General features: G+C 59.9%; 1 protein-coding gene across 10 annotated transcripts in view; it reads left to right on the top strand.

Annotated features, from left to right (window-relative positions):
- PTPRS (protein tyrosine phosphatase receptor type S) overlaps nt 1-12,223 on the top strand; it is a 68,065-nt gene extending 55,842 nt beyond the window's left edge. For 4 of the 10 annotated variants that reach the window (XM_042977879.1, XM_042977884.1, XM_042977875.1 and 1 more), the window contains 18 exons: nt 295-388; nt 480-695; nt 1,055-1,212; nt 1,717-1,728; nt 1,996-2,108; nt 3,521-3,568; nt 4,642-4,739; nt 4,832-4,955; nt 5,440-5,615; nt 5,694-5,813; nt 7,156-7,310; nt 7,387-7,672; nt 7,827-8,005; nt 8,623-8,749; nt 8,899-9,024; nt 9,919-10,073; nt 10,268-10,403; nt 10,921-12,223. In XM_042977879.1, coding sequence (XP_042833813.1) covers nt 295-388; nt 480-695; nt 1,055-1,212; nt 1,717-1,728; nt 1,996-2,108; nt 3,521-3,568; nt 4,642-4,739; nt 4,832-4,955; nt 5,440-5,615; nt 5,694-5,813; nt 7,156-7,310; nt 7,387-7,672; nt 7,827-8,005; nt 8,623-8,749; nt 8,899-9,024; nt 9,919-10,073; nt 10,268-10,403; nt 10,921-10,989 — 2,392 coding nt within the window. In that variant the 3' untranslated portion in view covers nt 10,990-12,223. The remainder of the gene's footprint in view (nt 1-294; nt 389-479; nt 696-1,054; nt 1,213-1,716; nt 1,729-1,995; nt 2,109-3,520; nt 3,569-4,641; nt 4,740-4,831; nt 4,956-5,439; nt 5,616-5,693; nt 5,814-7,155; nt 7,311-7,386; nt 7,673-7,826; nt 8,006-8,622; nt 8,750-8,898; nt 9,025-9,918; nt 10,074-10,267; nt 10,404-10,920) is intronic. The other 6 variants (XM_042977882.1, XM_042977880.1, XM_042977885.1 and 3 more) reach the window with 3 other exon arrangements.
- Nucleotides 12,224-16,812: the final 4,589 nt, after the last annotated feature.

Below are 16,812 nucleotides of genomic sequence, written 5' to 3'. Positions count from 1 at the left end.
AGGAGGGCTCAGCTTGGGAAGCAGAGGAGAATTAAGGACTCCGGGGACGTTGTGGGTGTGGAAGCTGGGGCTTTGAAGGATGTGTCGGAGTTTAAGAAATAGAACCGGAGTAGGCTTTCGAGGCAGAAGGAACCACCCCTTCAAAAGCCTGGAGGCTTGAGTCAGGACCTAGTCCTGTATGGCTGGGGCTCCAGGGGAGCAGCAGGAGGGAAGACGCAGAGAGCAGGGGCTCCCCCATCCACCTCCAACCAAGGCATCCCTCGGACGCACCCCCGATCCTCCTTCTCCCGACAGGAGTTACTTCATTGTGATGGTGCCGTTGCGTAAGTCTCGCGGTGGCCAGTTCCTGGCCCCTCTGGGTAGCCCGGAAGACCTGGATCTGGAGGAGGTGAGGGCCCGGGGCCCAGGCCCGTCCTGCCTCTTGTGTGCCCAGGCGCCGCCGGCCGGGCTCTGAGCCACCCGCGCCTCTGTTCCCGCAGCTCATCCAGGACATCTCCCGGCTGCAGAGGCGCAGCCTGCGGCACTCCCGCCAGCTGGAGGCGCCCCGCCCCTACATCGCGGCCCGCTTCTCGGTGCTGCCACCCACCTTCCACCCGGGCGACCAGAAGCAGTACGGCGGCTTTGACAACAGGGGCCTGGAGCCCGGTCACCGATACGTCCTCTTCGTGCTTGCGGTGCTGCAGAAGAGCGAGCCGGTGAGTCCCGAGTGGTGCCTGCCTGCGTCCAGCCTCGCCCTCTGAGCGGGCAGGCCCCGAAGCGACCTCAGCCCCCCAGGGCGCTGGCCTCCGAGCCAGACCCCCGTCCTCCCGGCCTTCTGTGATCCGGGCTGAAGCAGAGCAGGGGGGAAGGGGAGAGAGCAAAGATTGGCAAAGGCCAGGCCGTGGGGGGGAGGGGGGGGTCCCCGGGGGGTCCCCCCCCGGGGTCAGGGGTCCTCGGGAGCCATCAGAGGCTTTAGAGTAGGGGAGGGAGACAGGTTTGTGTTTGAGGACCACCCACCTGGCCACGAGGCGCGGGACGGGCACTGACGGAGGCCCCTCGCGCCCTGTTCCTGCAGACATTTGCGGCCAGCCCCTTCTCAGATCCCTTCCAGCTGGACAACCCGGACCCCCAGCCCATCGTGGACGGCGAGGAGGGCCTCATCTGGGTGATTGGGCCCGTGTTGGCTGTGGTCTTCATCATCTGCATTGTTATCGCCATCTTGCTCTACAAGAAGTGAGCCCCTCGCACTCCCCGCTTGATAGGAGGGAGGGCTTCCTGGAAGAGGAAGGAGGGTCCGGAAGGTCCAGGGAAGGGTTCTCTCGTAGAAGAAACAGAAACGAGAAAACTCCGGCCCAGAGAGGTTAAGCCACCTGGTCAAAGTCACACAGCCTGGAGAAGGGCCGGGGTTCACAGCGGGCTCGTGATTCGGTTCCTCTTAAGGTCCACGCTCCGCTCAGCGGGACGATTTGGGGTGGAGGCCGCCTCTGCCTAGTCTCACAAGGACAGTGAGTGTAGTGACCACACAGGACACGTCTCAGCTTGGAAAGGGAAGGCTGGGACGTTCCTTTTCGTGGCGGGGACCCGAGCAGGAAGCATTAGCCCCATTTTCCGGAGGAGACCAAGGCTCTGAGGGGTTAAGCAAGCCACCCAGCGTCCCCGAACAGGCCCTTTTTGGCCAGCATGGCCTCACCTGTCTTCTTTTCCCTCCTCCTCACCCGCGTGTGCTTTCGGGAGCAGCAAACCCGACAGGTAAGGGTTGGCCCCATCCTAAGGAGACGTAGGGCAAGCGCTGAGGAGGAGGAACGGGGTGGCACCGTGCCCGTGGGGCGAGGGGACCCTCGGCTGTGCCGGCAGGCTGCGCGCGGTCCCGGGAACCCCAGTCCCACGTGTGCACGGTCCCTTTCCTCCCGGCTGGGTCGCTCACAGCCCCTGTGTTCACACGCGTACGTGTGCGTCTCTGGGCACGCTGGGCACACGCTGGCACGCTCACGGGCTCCTCTGCTTGCTCCCTCGAAGTAAACGCAAGGACTCAGAGCCCCGCACCAAATGCCTCCTGAACAACGCTGACCTCGCCCCCCACCACCCCAAGGACCCCGTGGAAATGAGACGCATTAACTTCCAGACCCCAGGTACGTGCCTCCCGCAGGCGCCGGGATCCTCACCGCCGGGGGCCGTAGCAGAGCGGAGGAGGAAGCAGCCGCCTTGGCGCTCGGCGGCCCCTCCTCTGCCCCTGCTGCGCCCTCCAGCGCAGTTAAGCGCCCGCTGCCCACCTTCCCGCGTGGACCTCAGCTTGCAGATTCCACAGACCGGTTCCCATGACAGCCGAGTGAGGCTTTTAAAAACAAAACGCTGCCTTCCGTTGGCGGTCGGGGTCGTCCCTGGGAGCAGAAAGGACACCTCAAACTCAAACCGACCGAAACCCCCTCCTTTCTTCTGGCAGAAAGGGCCATGCTTCCGTCCCCACTTCTGGTCTCCGGGCCCCTCAGTGGTGGGTGTTCGGGTTTTTCCGTGGCCTTTGCCCATCCTCCCGTGGGATGTCCCCGTGGCGAGATACAGCGATGGTGCCTCCCCCCCCCTCCCCCCTGCCCTGCCTGGCTCCTGTGTGCGGCCCCGCCTCCTGACGGTTCCCTGTAGAGTCACGGGAGCGAGCTAAAGTCGCCTGCCGTGCCTCGGGGAGACTGAACGAACCAGGGTCTTGTCCTCGATCGTCTTTCCGTGCAGTGACCCACATACTTTCTCATCTTTTCCCTCTTACTGGGCTCATGCCGGCTGCTTCTCACCACATAAGGGGTTTTTAATTTAACCGATGGCTGCTGTTCTCCTTCTGGGCTCACAGCATGATTACATCCACCATCTATGCGCACCCAGTCTCTGCTTCCTGTCGGCCTCCTGTCTCGTATTAACTGTTTCCGACCAAAAGGAGATTTTAGACATCTGTATTCAACTGATGGCTGCAGTCACTGCTCAGCCCTTTGGCTAAGACAAAGTGTAACTGATGGCTGCAGTCCTGCATAAGGGATCGTGAAGGGTCTCCTGCGGCACCTCTCACGTACCACTTTTCTTCTTCTGTGTCTGGACTGGGTTACATCGGTTTTTCCATTTCCCTCCAGATGTTAATTTTTAACACACGTATTTAACTGACGGCTGCTGTTCTTAAAGCTCACGGCATGGGCCCATATGTCCTTCCCCTGCCCCCAAGCTCCTCCCTCACCATCCTGCCACTCATCTAAAGTCTCTGCTGACCCTAACGGGCGCCAAGGCCAGGTTGGTCTGGGGGGATGCGTTAAAAGAGCCTAGGGCCTCAGAATCTTCCCGAGGTCACGGCTAAGAGCCAGGACCGGCTGAAGTCCAGTCAGAGGGGGTACACGGCAGCTGCTGCAGGTTCTCGGGTCGGGGCCCGGGCAGCGTGCATCCCTCGTCGTTTCAGTTTGCTCTGCCCTTTGCGTCTGTTGGCTGGCCATTGTGCGTGCGTCCAGCGGGGGATGGGGGGAGGCGGGGCCCCTGCGTGTTTTCATTTATTTATTGTTTGCTGTTTCTGCAGATTCAGGCCTCAGCAGCCCCCTCAGGGAGCCGGGGTTTCACTTTGAAAGTTAGTTCCTGTGTCTCTCTGTTCTCAGCTTCCTTTCGCGCACCCCCACACCCCCGTTTGTTTTCATCTCTGTCCACCTGTCCTGTGCTGGCTTCTCAAGGGAGTCGGGGGTCTGGTCCGTTGGGCCCGTAGGTTGCTGGTTGTGACTGTGTGTCTGTGGGGGTGGGGGGGGGGGGTCCTCCGGCGTGACAGGCAGGGGGATCCACTGGGCAAACGGCCCTCGCTCCTTAGATAAGGGCTCTTGGGGAGCGCCCAGGGCAGCAGCTGTACGTAAGCCCGCCTGGCAGTCTTTTACGTCTGTCCCGGCCTGTAGCTCGGCCTGCCGGGCCCCAGGAGAGGAGAGGGGTCGTGCAGACGCAGACACTGGGGAGAAAGAGCCAGGCCCCCGCCCCGTTCCCTCCAGCAACCCCTCCCGCCGAAGGGTCACCACCATTCCATGTGCCAGATGAGGAAATGAGCCCCCGGAGGTCAGGGGCTCACCGCACCTGCTCCAAGCAGCTGCACAGACAGACGGGGACCCCCGAGCGCACACACAGACACACACACACACACACACACACACACACACTGCCCCCTGCTCCCCAGTTCCCCAGCTCTGCCCGGCAGAAGACGTTGTAGTCCTTCTGATCCCAGAAGGATCTGATCCCAGAAAGGGGTGGCGTCTCCGGCCCCTGCCCTGGGGAACAGTGTCTCTCCAAAGGCCTGGCCAGCCCCGTCTGCTTCTTCCATTTCTGTGTCACTTGCCCGCTTGTTGCCGTGAGGCTCCGGGAGCTTGAGGTCCTCCAGGGCGACCCTTCCCCAGCCCCTGCGTCCCCAGCTGGGTTGGGAGCACTGAGATGGGTGGACGGCGTCAGCCGGGGTTGTCAGACTCGGCTGGAGCTGCTCCTCGAACGCTCCCCCAGGCCGGGGGTCCTGGCCCTGGCGTGGGCCGACCTGAGCCCTCCCCTCCCCCGCCACTCCCTCTAACCGCGGCTCGTCCATTGCACACTCACACTGTAGAGCCCCCCGCCCCCCGGTCCCCGGGCCGGCTCCCAAGTGACCGGCCCGCACCACGGGGTCTGCTCTCCCCCCAGGCATGCTTAGCCACCCCCCGATCCCCATCGCAGACATGGCAGAGCACACGGACCGCCTCAAGGCCAACGACAGCCTCAAGCTCTCCCAGGAGTATGAGGTGAGCTAGCCCCGCCTCCTGCCCCCCCCCCGCCCCCCCCCCCCCCCCCCAGCGCCCGTCCTGACGCCCCCCCACCTCCCCTTCCCCTGCAGTCCATTGATCCAGGCCAGCAGTTCACGTGGGAACATTCCAACCTGGAGGTGAACAAGCCCAAAAACCGCTACGCCAACGTCATCGCATACGACCACTCCCGCGTCATCCTGCAGCCCATCGAAGGTAGCGGCCTGGGCCCCGTCCCGCCCTTGCCCGTTCTGAAGTGTGGACGAGCCAGGACACGGAGGGGGAAGCTGAAGCCTGATTCTGGTCACGGCTCCAGCCAGAAGCCACCCGGGTGTTTTAGATACGTACTTAACTGATGGCTGCTGTCCGTAATCGGTTTCCACACGTCCCTCTGTGTCAGTTGTTCTCAATGCCCAGGAAGCATTCACATGCTGGGGGAGAGGGAGCTAGGAGCGTTTCGAGGGTGGACCAGAGACGCCGCTCAGACCCTGCGATGCACAGAACAGCCCCGCCACAGAGAAAGCTGGCCCCCAGTGGTTGTAGCGCTCAGGAGGAGAAACCACAAAATTCATGCTCCGTGGTTTCTTTGGGGAGAGCTTGGGGCAGTCTAGGAGGACTTCCGGGAAGCGGTGGGCCAGAGAGAACCAGCGTAGGAGACGACAGCACCCCTGTTGATCTCTGGCTTCTCCCCGGGCTGTAGGCATTGTGGGTAGCGATTACATCAACGCCAACTATGTGGACGGCTACCGGAGGCAGAACGCATACATTGCCACACAGGGGCCGCTGCCCGAGACCTTCGGCGACTTCTGGCGCATGGTGTGGGAACAGCGCTCAGCTACCATCGTCATGATGACGCGGCTAGAGGAGAAATCACGGGTGAGGCTGGACCCTGCGGCCCCCGAGCCCCCGGCCAACCCCCGCCCATGCTCACCTCCGTTCTCTTGCCTTCCACAGGTCAAGTGTGATCAGTACTGGCCCAACCGGGGCACGGAGACGTATGGCTTCATCCAGGTGACGCTGCTCGACACCATCGAGCTGGCCACGTTCTGCGTTCGGACCTTCTCTTTGCACAAGGTAGGACCCGGGCTGGGGCTGGGGCTGTGGGAGGGGGTGGTGGGGGCGGAAGAGGAAGACTGGAGGCCCCAGCTTCTGCCCTGGGAGCTCCCCAAGAGACACAGAAAACCAGGCATGTCGGCCCAGGCTGACCACATGGTCTTGTAGCCCACTTCGTAGATGGGGAAACTGAGGCTCAGAGGAGGGCACCTCTCCTCTCCAGCCACACCAGAAGGACAAAACCAGCAGAACCCAACTTAGCAATGAACCTGTTGTCTCCTTGCCCTCTGGCCTCGCACAGTCTAGGCCTGTGATGGGTGGGAAACAAAGCTAGAAAGTCCCTGCCAGCTGGGGTAGTCAGGACTGGGGCAGAGGGAATCTTTAGACATGTATTTAACTGATGGCTGCTGTCAGTTACACGGTTCCATGTGTCTCTCTATATCAGTTGTTCTCGACTGGGACAGTTTGCCATCTGGAGGGCATTTTTTAATTGTTATTATGGGGAGCGGAGGTGCTACTGGTACCCCAACATTTCCCAGACTCCAGCCAGGTCTTCTGTCAAAACTAAGCACACGTGGTATGTCAGGGCTTGATTTGGGTGCTGAGACACCCCAAGGACCAAGACAGACAAACTGTCTTGCTCTTTCAGAGCGTAAGTCTAGTTGACAAGGCACTGACAATAAATATGTGAAGTAAGAAATCTTAACACGTAGAAGGAGAAAAATAAAGTATCTGTCGGGAGACCTGGAGATGGTGAGGAAGGGAGCCATGAGGTCTGGGAAAACCGCATTCCTGGCAGAGGCTCAGCCTGTGCAAAGGTCCTGGGGCAGGATCATGCCTGGCATGATGAAGAACCAGTGAGAAGGCCTTATATCATGGCTGTGGCAGAGTGACCGAGGAGGGGAGGGCCGGGAGGGGACCCGGCAGAGAATACAGAGCCTTGGGGAGGACTTGGTCTCTCACCCCAAGGTGGATGGGAGCCCTGGAGGGTGGTAGGCAGAGGAGGGCCAACCTGATTCAGGTGCTCACAAGTGCTCTCTGGGGGCTACTACGGGGAGGACAGACTAGGGCGGTGAGGATTGGAGCGGCGGGACCAGGGCAGAAGGGACTGGACCAGGGAGTATAGACGGAGGCAGAGCCACCAGTCTGGGCTCCTGTGTTGGATGCGGGGTGGGGGGGGGGGGGTGCCGCTGGGTCAAGGGCCACTCCTCCTCTGAGTTCTGGCCAGAACACCTGGGAGGAGGGAGCTGCCCCCCGCCGAGATCCGGGGGTGGGTTTGGGGGGAGAGGCGGGGCGCGAAGCTGGCCGCCTCGGCTCGTGCGTCGTGGGCCGCGGTGACGGGCAGTGTCCCCGTGGCCCCCAGAACGGCTCCAGCGAGAAACGCGAGGTACGGCAGTTCCAGTTCACGGCGTGGCCGGACCACGGGGTGCCCGAGTACCCGACGCCATTCCTGGCTTTCCTGCGGAGGGTGAAGGCCTGCAACCCGCCAGACGCGGGCCCCGTGGTCGTGCACTGCAGGTACCCCTGCCCGCCCCCCTGCCCCCACCCCCGGCCCTCCCTCGGGGGCCCCTGACCGCGACGCGTGTCCCCGCAGCGCCGGCGTGGGCCGCACGGGCTGCTTCATCGTCATCGACGCCATGCTGGAGCGGATCAAGCCGGAGAAGACGGTGGACGTGTACGGCCACGTGACCCTCATGCGGTCCCAGCGCAACTATATGGTGCAGACCGAGGACCAGTACAGCTTCATCCACGAGGCCCTGCTGGAGGCCGTGGGCTGCGGCAACACGGAGGTGCCCGCCCGCAGCCTCTACGCCTACATCCAGAAGCTGGCCCAGGTGGAGCCCGGCGAGCACGTCACCGGCATGGAGCTCGAGTTCAAGGTTGGGAGGCGGGACGCCGGCGGGGGCGGCGGGGGCGGCGAGATCGGGATCGGGGCCGCCGTTGGCGCTCCGGCTGGGAAAACACACAGCCCTGCCCGGCCCCGGGGGCCGGAGGCCGCCCCGCCGGTGACCCCGGGCCTCCCGGTCTCCGCAGCGGCTGGCCAACTCCAAAGCCCACACATCCCGCTTCATCAGTGCCAATCTGCCTTGTAACAAGTTCAAGAACCGCCTGGTGAACATCATGCCCTATGAGAGCACACGGGTCTGCCTGCAGCCTATCCGTGGCGTGGAGGGCTCCGACTACATCAACGCCAGCTTCATCGACGGCTACAGGTACCTCGCCTTCGCCCCGCCCCCAAGGGGCCTCCAGCCTCACAGGGGAAACGGAGCTGGACACAGGCAGGCGCGGCCGAGGGGGAGGGGCTCTTTAGCTGGGTATTTGACCGATGGCTGCTGTCTCCCTCTGTCCTCTCCCGTCGCTGGTTTTCAACCCGGGGAAAACCGAGCAGTGCCTGGGGACATGCTGGTCCTAATGGGAGTGGGTGGAGGCCAGGGATGCTGCTGGACGCCACCCACTGCCCAGCCCGGGGAACGACCCAGCTGCAAATGTCAGTGCTGAGGTTGAGACACCCTGGCACAGGGGTGGGGTGTGGCAGCAGAAGTCCCCGCCTGTTCAGAGGCTGGAGGGTGACAGGAAACAACCTGTGCAGACACCCGGAAGGAGTTTCCGGGCACCTGACGAGGTGGGGGAGGTCGGGGGAGGCCCGGCAGCGTCTGGGAGGTGATGCAGCTCCCGAGGCTGGCGGTTTCCCCGGGTGCACAACGGGCTCATGGAGAGGACCGAACAAGACAGACGGGGAGACGGCCCAGTGACCGGTGGGTCCTGAGTCGGCAGGGGCGTGGCAGGGGCGGGCACTGCATCTCACATGCCCCCCACCCCCACACCGCAGGCAGCAGAAGGCCTACATCGCGACGCAGGGGCCGCTGGCGGAGACCACGGAGGATTTCTGGCGTGCGCTGTGGGAGAACAACTCCACCATCGTGGTGATGCTGACCAAGCTGCGGGAGATGGGCAGGGTGAGCGGGGCGGGGCCGCTGGCGGGGCGGGGCCGCTGGCGGGGCGGGGCCACGGGAGCTGGGGCGCGGCGGGGGGGCGGGGCCGGGGCGAGGGGGGGGCCAGGGAGCAGGGGTGGGGCCCGAGCTGACCGTCGCCGCCTTCTCAACAGGAAAAATGTCACCAGTACTGGCCTGCCGAGCGCTCCGCCCGCTACCAGTACTTCGTAGTGGATCCGATGGCGGAATACAACATGCCTCAGTATATCCTGCGGGAGTTCAAGGTCACAGACGCCCGGGTGAGTATGGGGAGGGGTGGCTGGGAGGGCCTGGGACCCCGGGCCGGACTCTGCTCAGCACCACCTCGTGAGGTGGAGGCTTCCCTAGTTGGGGGTAGAAGCAAAGGCCCGGGGGTAGGAGTAAGCATTGGGGGTTGGGAGGAGGAAGAGCGGGTCCTCGAGCTGAACGGTCACTCGTACCACCACAAGGGGGAAGAGAGGGCTGTGTCCCGTGCGGGTCCCACAGTCGAGCGTGTGCTCCCTAGGGAACAAGGCCCAAGGGGCCGTGCGAGAGGGAGCGAGCGGGGTGTCCCCTGGAAGCAGCAGTCTGTGGAGCTCTGTGTCGCAGCGCTGAAAGCAGGGTGGGGGAGACGTGACAGAGGGTGCGGGGCCGTGGGCTGCGAGCGGCGGGGACGGGGTGGTCCCACCGCAGTGGGGAGGGGCGACGGGGCGTCACGCGGGTAGGGGTGGAAGGGGGCGGGGATTGGCTGGGACGAAGGGGCGGGTCAGTCGAGACGTTGCCAGCGGGTGGCGAAGGCTGATGAACGAACAGCGCGGTTGGTCGCGGTTGGTCGCGGCGCTCGGGGCGGGGCGGGGCGGGGCGGGCCCACGGGATTGGCGGGACGCGGGACCGGAGAATCAGTGGATGGTGTTGCTGGATGCGGCGAGGGTGGCAGCCGTGGGTGGTGAAGGATGAAAGCAAAAGGCGACGGCGTGGCGTGGGGCTCCCGCTGGACGGGAGGGGACACAGGAGCTCTGGGTGGCGGCTCGTGAGATGGCAGCACTGGACGAGGGGGCTGCTGGAGGGTGGCGTTGGCCGGTGACGGAAGGAGGGGCCGGAGGCCGGCCCCGGGCGGGAAGCCAGCCGTGACCGCTGCCGACCTGAGCGGCGCGGCCGGACCCCCTCCGTTGCAGGACGGGCAGTCCCGGACCGTGCGGCAGTTCCAGTTCACGGACTGGCCGGAACAGGGCGTCCCGAAGTCGGGGGAGGGCTTCATCGACTTCATCGGCCAAGTGCACAAGACCAAGGAACAGTTCGGCCAGGACGGCCCCATCTCCGTCCACTGCAGGTGAGCCGCTGTCCCTCAGGCCCCAGCGCGCCCGCTGCCCGGCTGGGGAAACTGAGGCCCAGCGAGCGCAGCCTCGAGCCCCACCCAGGCGGTCCCGCTGGGGCTGTCTGCGTCCCTGAGGCATCGGGCGGTCACACGGGGTTCGCTCGCGCGGGCCCCTGACCGGCTGTGCCCTCCCCTCCCCCCCCCAACAGCGCCGGCGTGGGCAGGACGGGTGTGTTCATCACACTCAGCATCGTGCTAGAGCGCATGCGGTACGAGGGCGTCGTGGACATTTTCCAGACCGTGAAGATGCTGCGAACCCAGAGGCCAGCCATGGTGCAGACAGAGGTGAGGGCGGCGGGCGGGCCTCAGGTTCCTGTTCTGGGAGATGGGGGCAGTCACCTTGCATCCTGGGTCGTCTGGGAAGGTCCTCGGCACCTGTTTGGGGCCGGAAGGGGATTAGTCGGCCCTTTTGACACGAGGATAGACCGAAATCCAGAGCCGGGGGGCAGCTCCCCAAGTCACAGCACATTCATGGCTCAGCCAGGCCCCGACGTCCCCCTGCTCCCCAGATGGGGAAAGCGAGGCCCAGAGCTAGAAGGGACTTCCCTGCGACCGCGTCCCTCAAGACCGTCCCGTCGCTCGGGAGACAGTGCCGGAGTGGGACTCCCAGCCCCGAGGGTACTGTTGCAGAGGGGGAGGGCGTGCGGGGACGGCGCCCAGCCTCTGCCACCGTGCAGAGGTGCAACTTGCCCCTGCTGCAGGAGCCGGGCGCCCGCCTTGCTCCCGAGGGCAGCGGGGAGCCCCGGCAGGCTAAGGAGGTGCAGAGGCGCCGACCTGAGCCGCGGTTCCCTCCCTCCCGCAGGACGAGTACCAGTTCTGTTACCAGGCCGCGCTGGAGTACCTCGGAAGCTTTGACCACTATGCAACCTAACGCCATGGTCGCCGCTGGCCCCGTGCCACCGGCCTGGATGCCTCTGCCCCTGCCGGGTGGGCCCCCGGAGACCTGGACCCCCGGCCGCCAGGGCAGGAGCGGGCAGCGGCCACGTTTCCGCTCGGCCTCCAGGAACGATGCGGCCCCCCGCAGCCTCGCCGGCCCGGCCACTGCCTCCGGCTACTGTCACATTCCTCATTTCCTTCCGATTCTGAACCGAGAGATTCCGGGGTGGGGGGGTGGGGGGGTGGGGGGGCGGTGAGCAAACAGGGGTTCTCCCCGGAACTGGAGGCTGGCAGGGCGGCCAGCTCGAGCCCCGGTCCTACCCCGCCCCCCCCCCCCCCCCCCCCGCCCCCGGAGAGCCCTCCTGCCCTGCAGCCTGGTGTGGGGGGTGGGGGGTCCCACTGGGCAAGGGGCACAGGATTCAGCTTTCTTTTCCAACTCAGTGTAACTGTATCCAGTGACATTTCTTTTTTTAAATAGTGTATTTTTTTTTTCATTTTTTTTTAAAGAAGAAACAGAAAAAAAAAAGACTTACCAGTCAACAAATTTAAAAAGAAGAACTTTGCGTATTCCTGTTCCGTTCACAGTCTATTTTTTCACCGTAGAGAACGTTCTCGAGCGACGGCTGTGTTCCCAGGCCTGCGCGTGCGGGGTCGGTCAGCCAGCCCCCAGGGCCGCCTGGCTTCCTTCTCCTGCCGTCGGAAGGTGGGCCCCACTTAAGAACAGAAGGCTCTTTTGCTCCTGGTTTCTTCCCTTTTTTTTGCATTTTTCTTTTTTTTTCTTTTCTTTCTTTTTTTAATTCTGAAACATATCAAGGACCGTTCTGAGGGTGGGGCAGCGGGGGGACTCCGGCCCACCAGCGTCAGGTTCAAACCCACCGGGGTGGGTGCTGCCTCCGAGGAGAGGGCAGCGACCCCCCCACCCCGCCGCCTGAGCCCCAGCCGTCTCCCGCCCTTGTGGAGGGGGGACTGGACAAAACGGGGGGGGTCCCACTTCTTCTGGGAGAAACACCATGTTCTGCGCAGATCAGGGACCCTTTCCCTCTGGGACTACGGGGCAGAAGACTGGGATCCCCCCCACCCCCGAGAAAGTGAGTTTTTCTCTTTGTATAAGAGTGGGTCTGCCGTCGCTTTCAACACTGTTTATTCAAACGGAAGCAGCTGGGTGGTTTTCCCACCTCTGCGTATGTAGATATATCGACTTTGTATTAAAGGAAGATCGTCTGACCCCGGCCGGTGGTGGAGTCTTTGTCCTAACCCCGTCCATCCCGTCCCGTCCCTGGGGCAGGCGGGTGCCCGGAGAGCTGGTCTGTACTCCTTCCGTCGCGTAAACAGTCTGCTCAAGAATGTGGCCCGGAGAGGTCGTGTTGCTCGTCCAAGGTCACATGGTGTCTAAAGGGCCGTACTGGGATCTGAGAACCCAGAACCAGAGGGGCCGGGCCAGCTCTGACAGGGCAGTCATCAGCCCAGTTTACAGATGGGGAAACAGAGGCTCAGAGAGGGACAGGTGCCGCCTGCAAGTCACACAGTGGGTTTAAAGCAGAGCTGGGACTCGTGCCCCGCCAAAGGCCACGCCATGCTGCCCTCCCCTGACGGAGCGGAGTCCGTGGAGGGAAGCACGGGGTTGGAGCCACTGTTCTCCCCACGCCATGGGCCACGCAGTGAGTGGATCCAGACGCTGAGCTGGTCAGACGCTGGGGGCTGCAGGGTGTGCCCGAGCCTTCCTCCTCTGGCAGAGGTGCCGGGGGGTGGGTTGAACGATCCCTCCCGTGGTCACAGAGGAGCTCCAGGGACAAGAAAGGGTGGCCTTGGGGCAGGGGCCCAGCCTAGGAAAGGGTAGGGTCACCCGTTTGAGAAACCATCAGATCCAGGAGTCAGAAAGTCTATAAAGTAGCTGGAAGTAACGCCATTAACAAGCTTAGTCAAACAGATTTATCAGACCCTATATCCCCCACCCCCAGGATTCTCAGACACACGCAGAACATTTCTACAGATCAGCAGTGGAGATCTTCACAAATCCCAAGAAACAAGTAGATAACCAGATGTTGGCCTCAAGGGGTGTTAGCCTCCCTTAAGAAGGGCTTAGGGTAAAAAAAAAAAAAAAAAAAAAAAAAAAAATGGAAAGTAAAAAAACGTAAAGCACGTTTCTAAGCAAGGCACAGGTTAAGGAAGGAATCGACATGAAACTTACAAAGCTTTTGAAACAGCAATTCGGATAGTAGGTGACATCATGTAACCTGTCAGACGCAGACAGAGGGAGACCCAGAGCAACGTGTACAGCCTGGAACATGTTGAAAACGAGAAAGACCTGAACCAAGCTTTCGATTCAACTAACTAAAAAAGAATAAATGTCGGTAAAAAAGAAAGCAAGCTAAAAAGATTTAACTTCTGGACGGTTTCGAGGTTTTTTGTTTTTTTTTTTAATATTTTTTGAGAGAGAGAGCATGAGCAGGGGAGGAGCAGAGGGCGGAGGGGGGGGGGGGTTGGGAAGAGACAGAATCGGAAGCAGGCCCCAGGCTCCCAGCGGTCAGCACAGAGCCCGACGCGGGGCTCGAACCCACAAACCGTGAGATCATGGCCTGAGCCGATCTCTGGTGCTCAACCGACTGAGCCACCCAGGTGCCCCCCGAGGTTATCGTTTTGCATCAACCGAACGAAAACCTTTGAAAACCCCAGAAGTTAGATAAATCTGACCTAAGTACAACAATCAAGAAAAGAGAGTAACCAGGAAGGTGGAAATCACTACAGATGGAGGCTCGCTTCTCTTTCCTTGTGAAACGCATCAGGGGCGCCGGCGGAGGTGGTGAGCTGGTGTGTGGGTCTCCCTTGTCCCACTGTGGGATGGGGGAGGGGGGGCGCGGACAGTGAAGGGAGAAAGATTAGGAAGAAGCAGGACCACGTCAGAGTTCCTGAGCCCAGATGACAAGTAGGGGGGAAGGGATCTTCTTAGTAACAGACTGTGGGACAAAGACGGACGGAACCGGCAGATTCTGACCCAAGCCTGGTCGTGCCTGAATCGTTCAGGACTTGACCAAGACTGCTCTGCGCAGAGAATCCTGCCCTCAAAACCCACCCCTCTGAGGAAGCAACTGTTTTCCTTCTTTGGTCTCCCGAGCCCTCTAAACAGGGTGTACCTTTCCCTCCGAACCGGAAACAGGACAAGGAGGGTCTCCAGGGAAAGATAACCTGTGTGACCCTCAGCGCTGGGGCTCAATGCTTGAGATGCTCCTGCTTATTGGTGCTGGTAGCACTGTTCCAAAGGCTCCGTGGAAACTGAGGACACGTAAGGAATTGCCTCAAACCCACAGACGTGACCAGAGACAGCATCTCCAGGCGCCTTGGCCCTACAGCAGGACAGCATGACCTCAGCCCCATTCATTGAGCGCTTACTGTATGCTTCGGCTCGTGCCGCATCGTTTACGCCTTCCAACGATGCGCCGGTGGACAGATGAGGGAACTGAGGCGCAAACAGGTCGGGTCTCTTACCCAAGATCACACTGATAATACGCAGTGGAGCCCGGACGTGACTTTGCCCGTGTCCCAGAGCCCTCGTGAGGGCGTTCGAGGCATCTGCGTTCCACCTGCCCACGGCCGGCCTCACCCCCAGGCGGGAAGGGGCGGGGCCTAGAACAGAGCCCATCACCAAGGACTTGGGGACCAAAGCGCTCCGGGGAGTTCAAAGACCCTAAGTACACCCTTTGTCCCGAACGACATCACGTTACAACGTTGAAAGCAAAAACACCCATGAGGAGAAATGGATCAAACCACGGCCGTGCAGGAGACTGAACCTAACTCGGCAAAGGAAAAGACCGAGCTGGCAAAACAGGAAGGATCTTGAGATCAGGAGCGCAGTGGCAAACGCGGTCAACTGCATACGTACGACGGGACTTTGTGCCCAACAAATAGAAAAGGCACATTCTGGGCGAACAGGGAGAGCCATCACGCAACCGGACCGTGTGTCAGGATAAAGGCGAGCTCCGCGTTCAGACTTCACTCGCTACCCACGACGCAACAGAATTAGAAATCAGCGTGGATTCGTGGTTCCTCAAGGCCACGTAGATGGAAGCGTTAAACAGGAGTTCAGTCGCACGTATACTACAAGGTGTTCAGCGCTGGATGACGAGACCGTTGCAAATAAAAACCAAAAACGTACCCGGCGATCAATTTTAAGTCTTACGTGCATTTGCAGGGTGGAGGGAGGTCACTGAATATAAATGAAATAAGCAAGGACGTATTCAGAGGGAAATAGGTAGCCTTGCTATAAATGTGAGGAAAATAACAAAATAAACTCGTTAAGATTTCACCTTGATCATCTACAAAACAAAAGAGAACAAACCCAAGGAAAGTCTAGGGAAAATACTAAGAAAATCAGAAATTAATGAGTGGGGAACTACAGGGACGCCTGGGTGGCTCAGTCGGTTGAGCGTCTGACTTCGGCTCAGGTCATGATCTCACAGCTCGTGAGTTCGAGCCCCCAGGTCGGGCTCTTTGCTGACAGCTCGGAGCCTGGAGGCGGCTTCGGATTCTGTGTCTCCGTCTCTGCCCATCCCCCCACTCGCGCGCGCTGTCTCTCTCTCTCTGTCTCAAAAATAAATATTAAAAAATTAAAGAATCACTCTGAGCAAAACAGGCTCCAAGAATTTCATTACATTAACTAATATGGAACCTTTAAAAAATTTGTTTTAATGTTTATTTATTTTTGAAAGAGAATGTGTGCCAGTGGGAGAGGGGCAGAGAGAGAGGGAGACAGAGGATCCAAAAGAGGCTCTGCGCTGACAGCAGAGGGCCCGATGTAGGGTTTGAAGTCTTGAATCACAAGATCGTGACCTGAGTCGAAGTCAGATGTTTAACTCCCTAAGCCACCCAGGCCACCCCAACATGGAACATTTTAATTTTCTTAAACCTGGTACATTTTAACACACATAAAGCAAATACGTATTCGGGATAAACACATGCCAGCAAATATATAAAAACTCATCTCTGTGGCAACACTACCCAAAGCAATCTACCGATGCAATGCAATCCCTATAAAAATCCCAAAGATCTTTTTTGCAGAAATGACAAACTCAATTCTCAATCTCTTTTGGAATTGCAAAGGATACACCAAAAAATCTTGACATACAGCAGAATAAAACAGAATAGACAAAACAATCTTGAAATAGAACAATAAAGTTGGAGGACTCACACTTCCTGATTTCAAAACTTACACTAAGCAAAATACTGTGATGCTGGCATAGGGATAGACGTATAAATCAATGGAATGCAGTCGAGAATCCAGAAAACCCATACATCTATGACCAATTGATTTTTGACAAGGGTGTCCAGACCATTCAGTGAACGAACAGTCTTTGACAAATGGTGCTGGGACGATGGGAAATCTACATGCAAAAGAACGATTGGACCCCAACCTCACACCATATCCAAAACGTAACTTAAAATGGCTCAGAGACCTAAATGTAAGAGCTACAACTATGAAGCTCTTAGAAAAACTCATGTATAAACAAATTCAGGGTAGGTGTGCCTGGGTGGCTCAGTCATTTGAGCATCCAATTCTTGATTTGGGCTTAGGTCATGATCCCAGGGTCATGGGATCAAGCCGCGCATTGGGCTCAGGACTGAGTATGGAGCCTACTTAGGATTCTCTCTCTTTCTCCCTCTGCCCCTCTCCCCTGCTCTCACTCTGTCTTCAAAAAAATAAAAATAAATAAATTTTAAACAAATTCAGGGGAAGTGCTCCCTTTGGGCAAGATGAAGGGGAATGCATTCAGCAAAGGGTACGTAGGTACATTCAACTATGTGTAGAGTTTTGCTTTTTAAGTTA

Source organism: Panthera tigris, chromosome A2 (assembly GCF_018350195.1).
Source record: "Panthera tigris isolate Pti1 chromosome A2, P.tigris_Pti1_mat1.1, whole genome shotgun sequence".
Lineage (NCBI taxonomy): Eukaryota > Metazoa > Chordata > Mammalia > Carnivora > Felidae > Panthera > Panthera tigris.
This window is presented reverse-complemented; position numbering and strand designations above follow the sequence as displayed.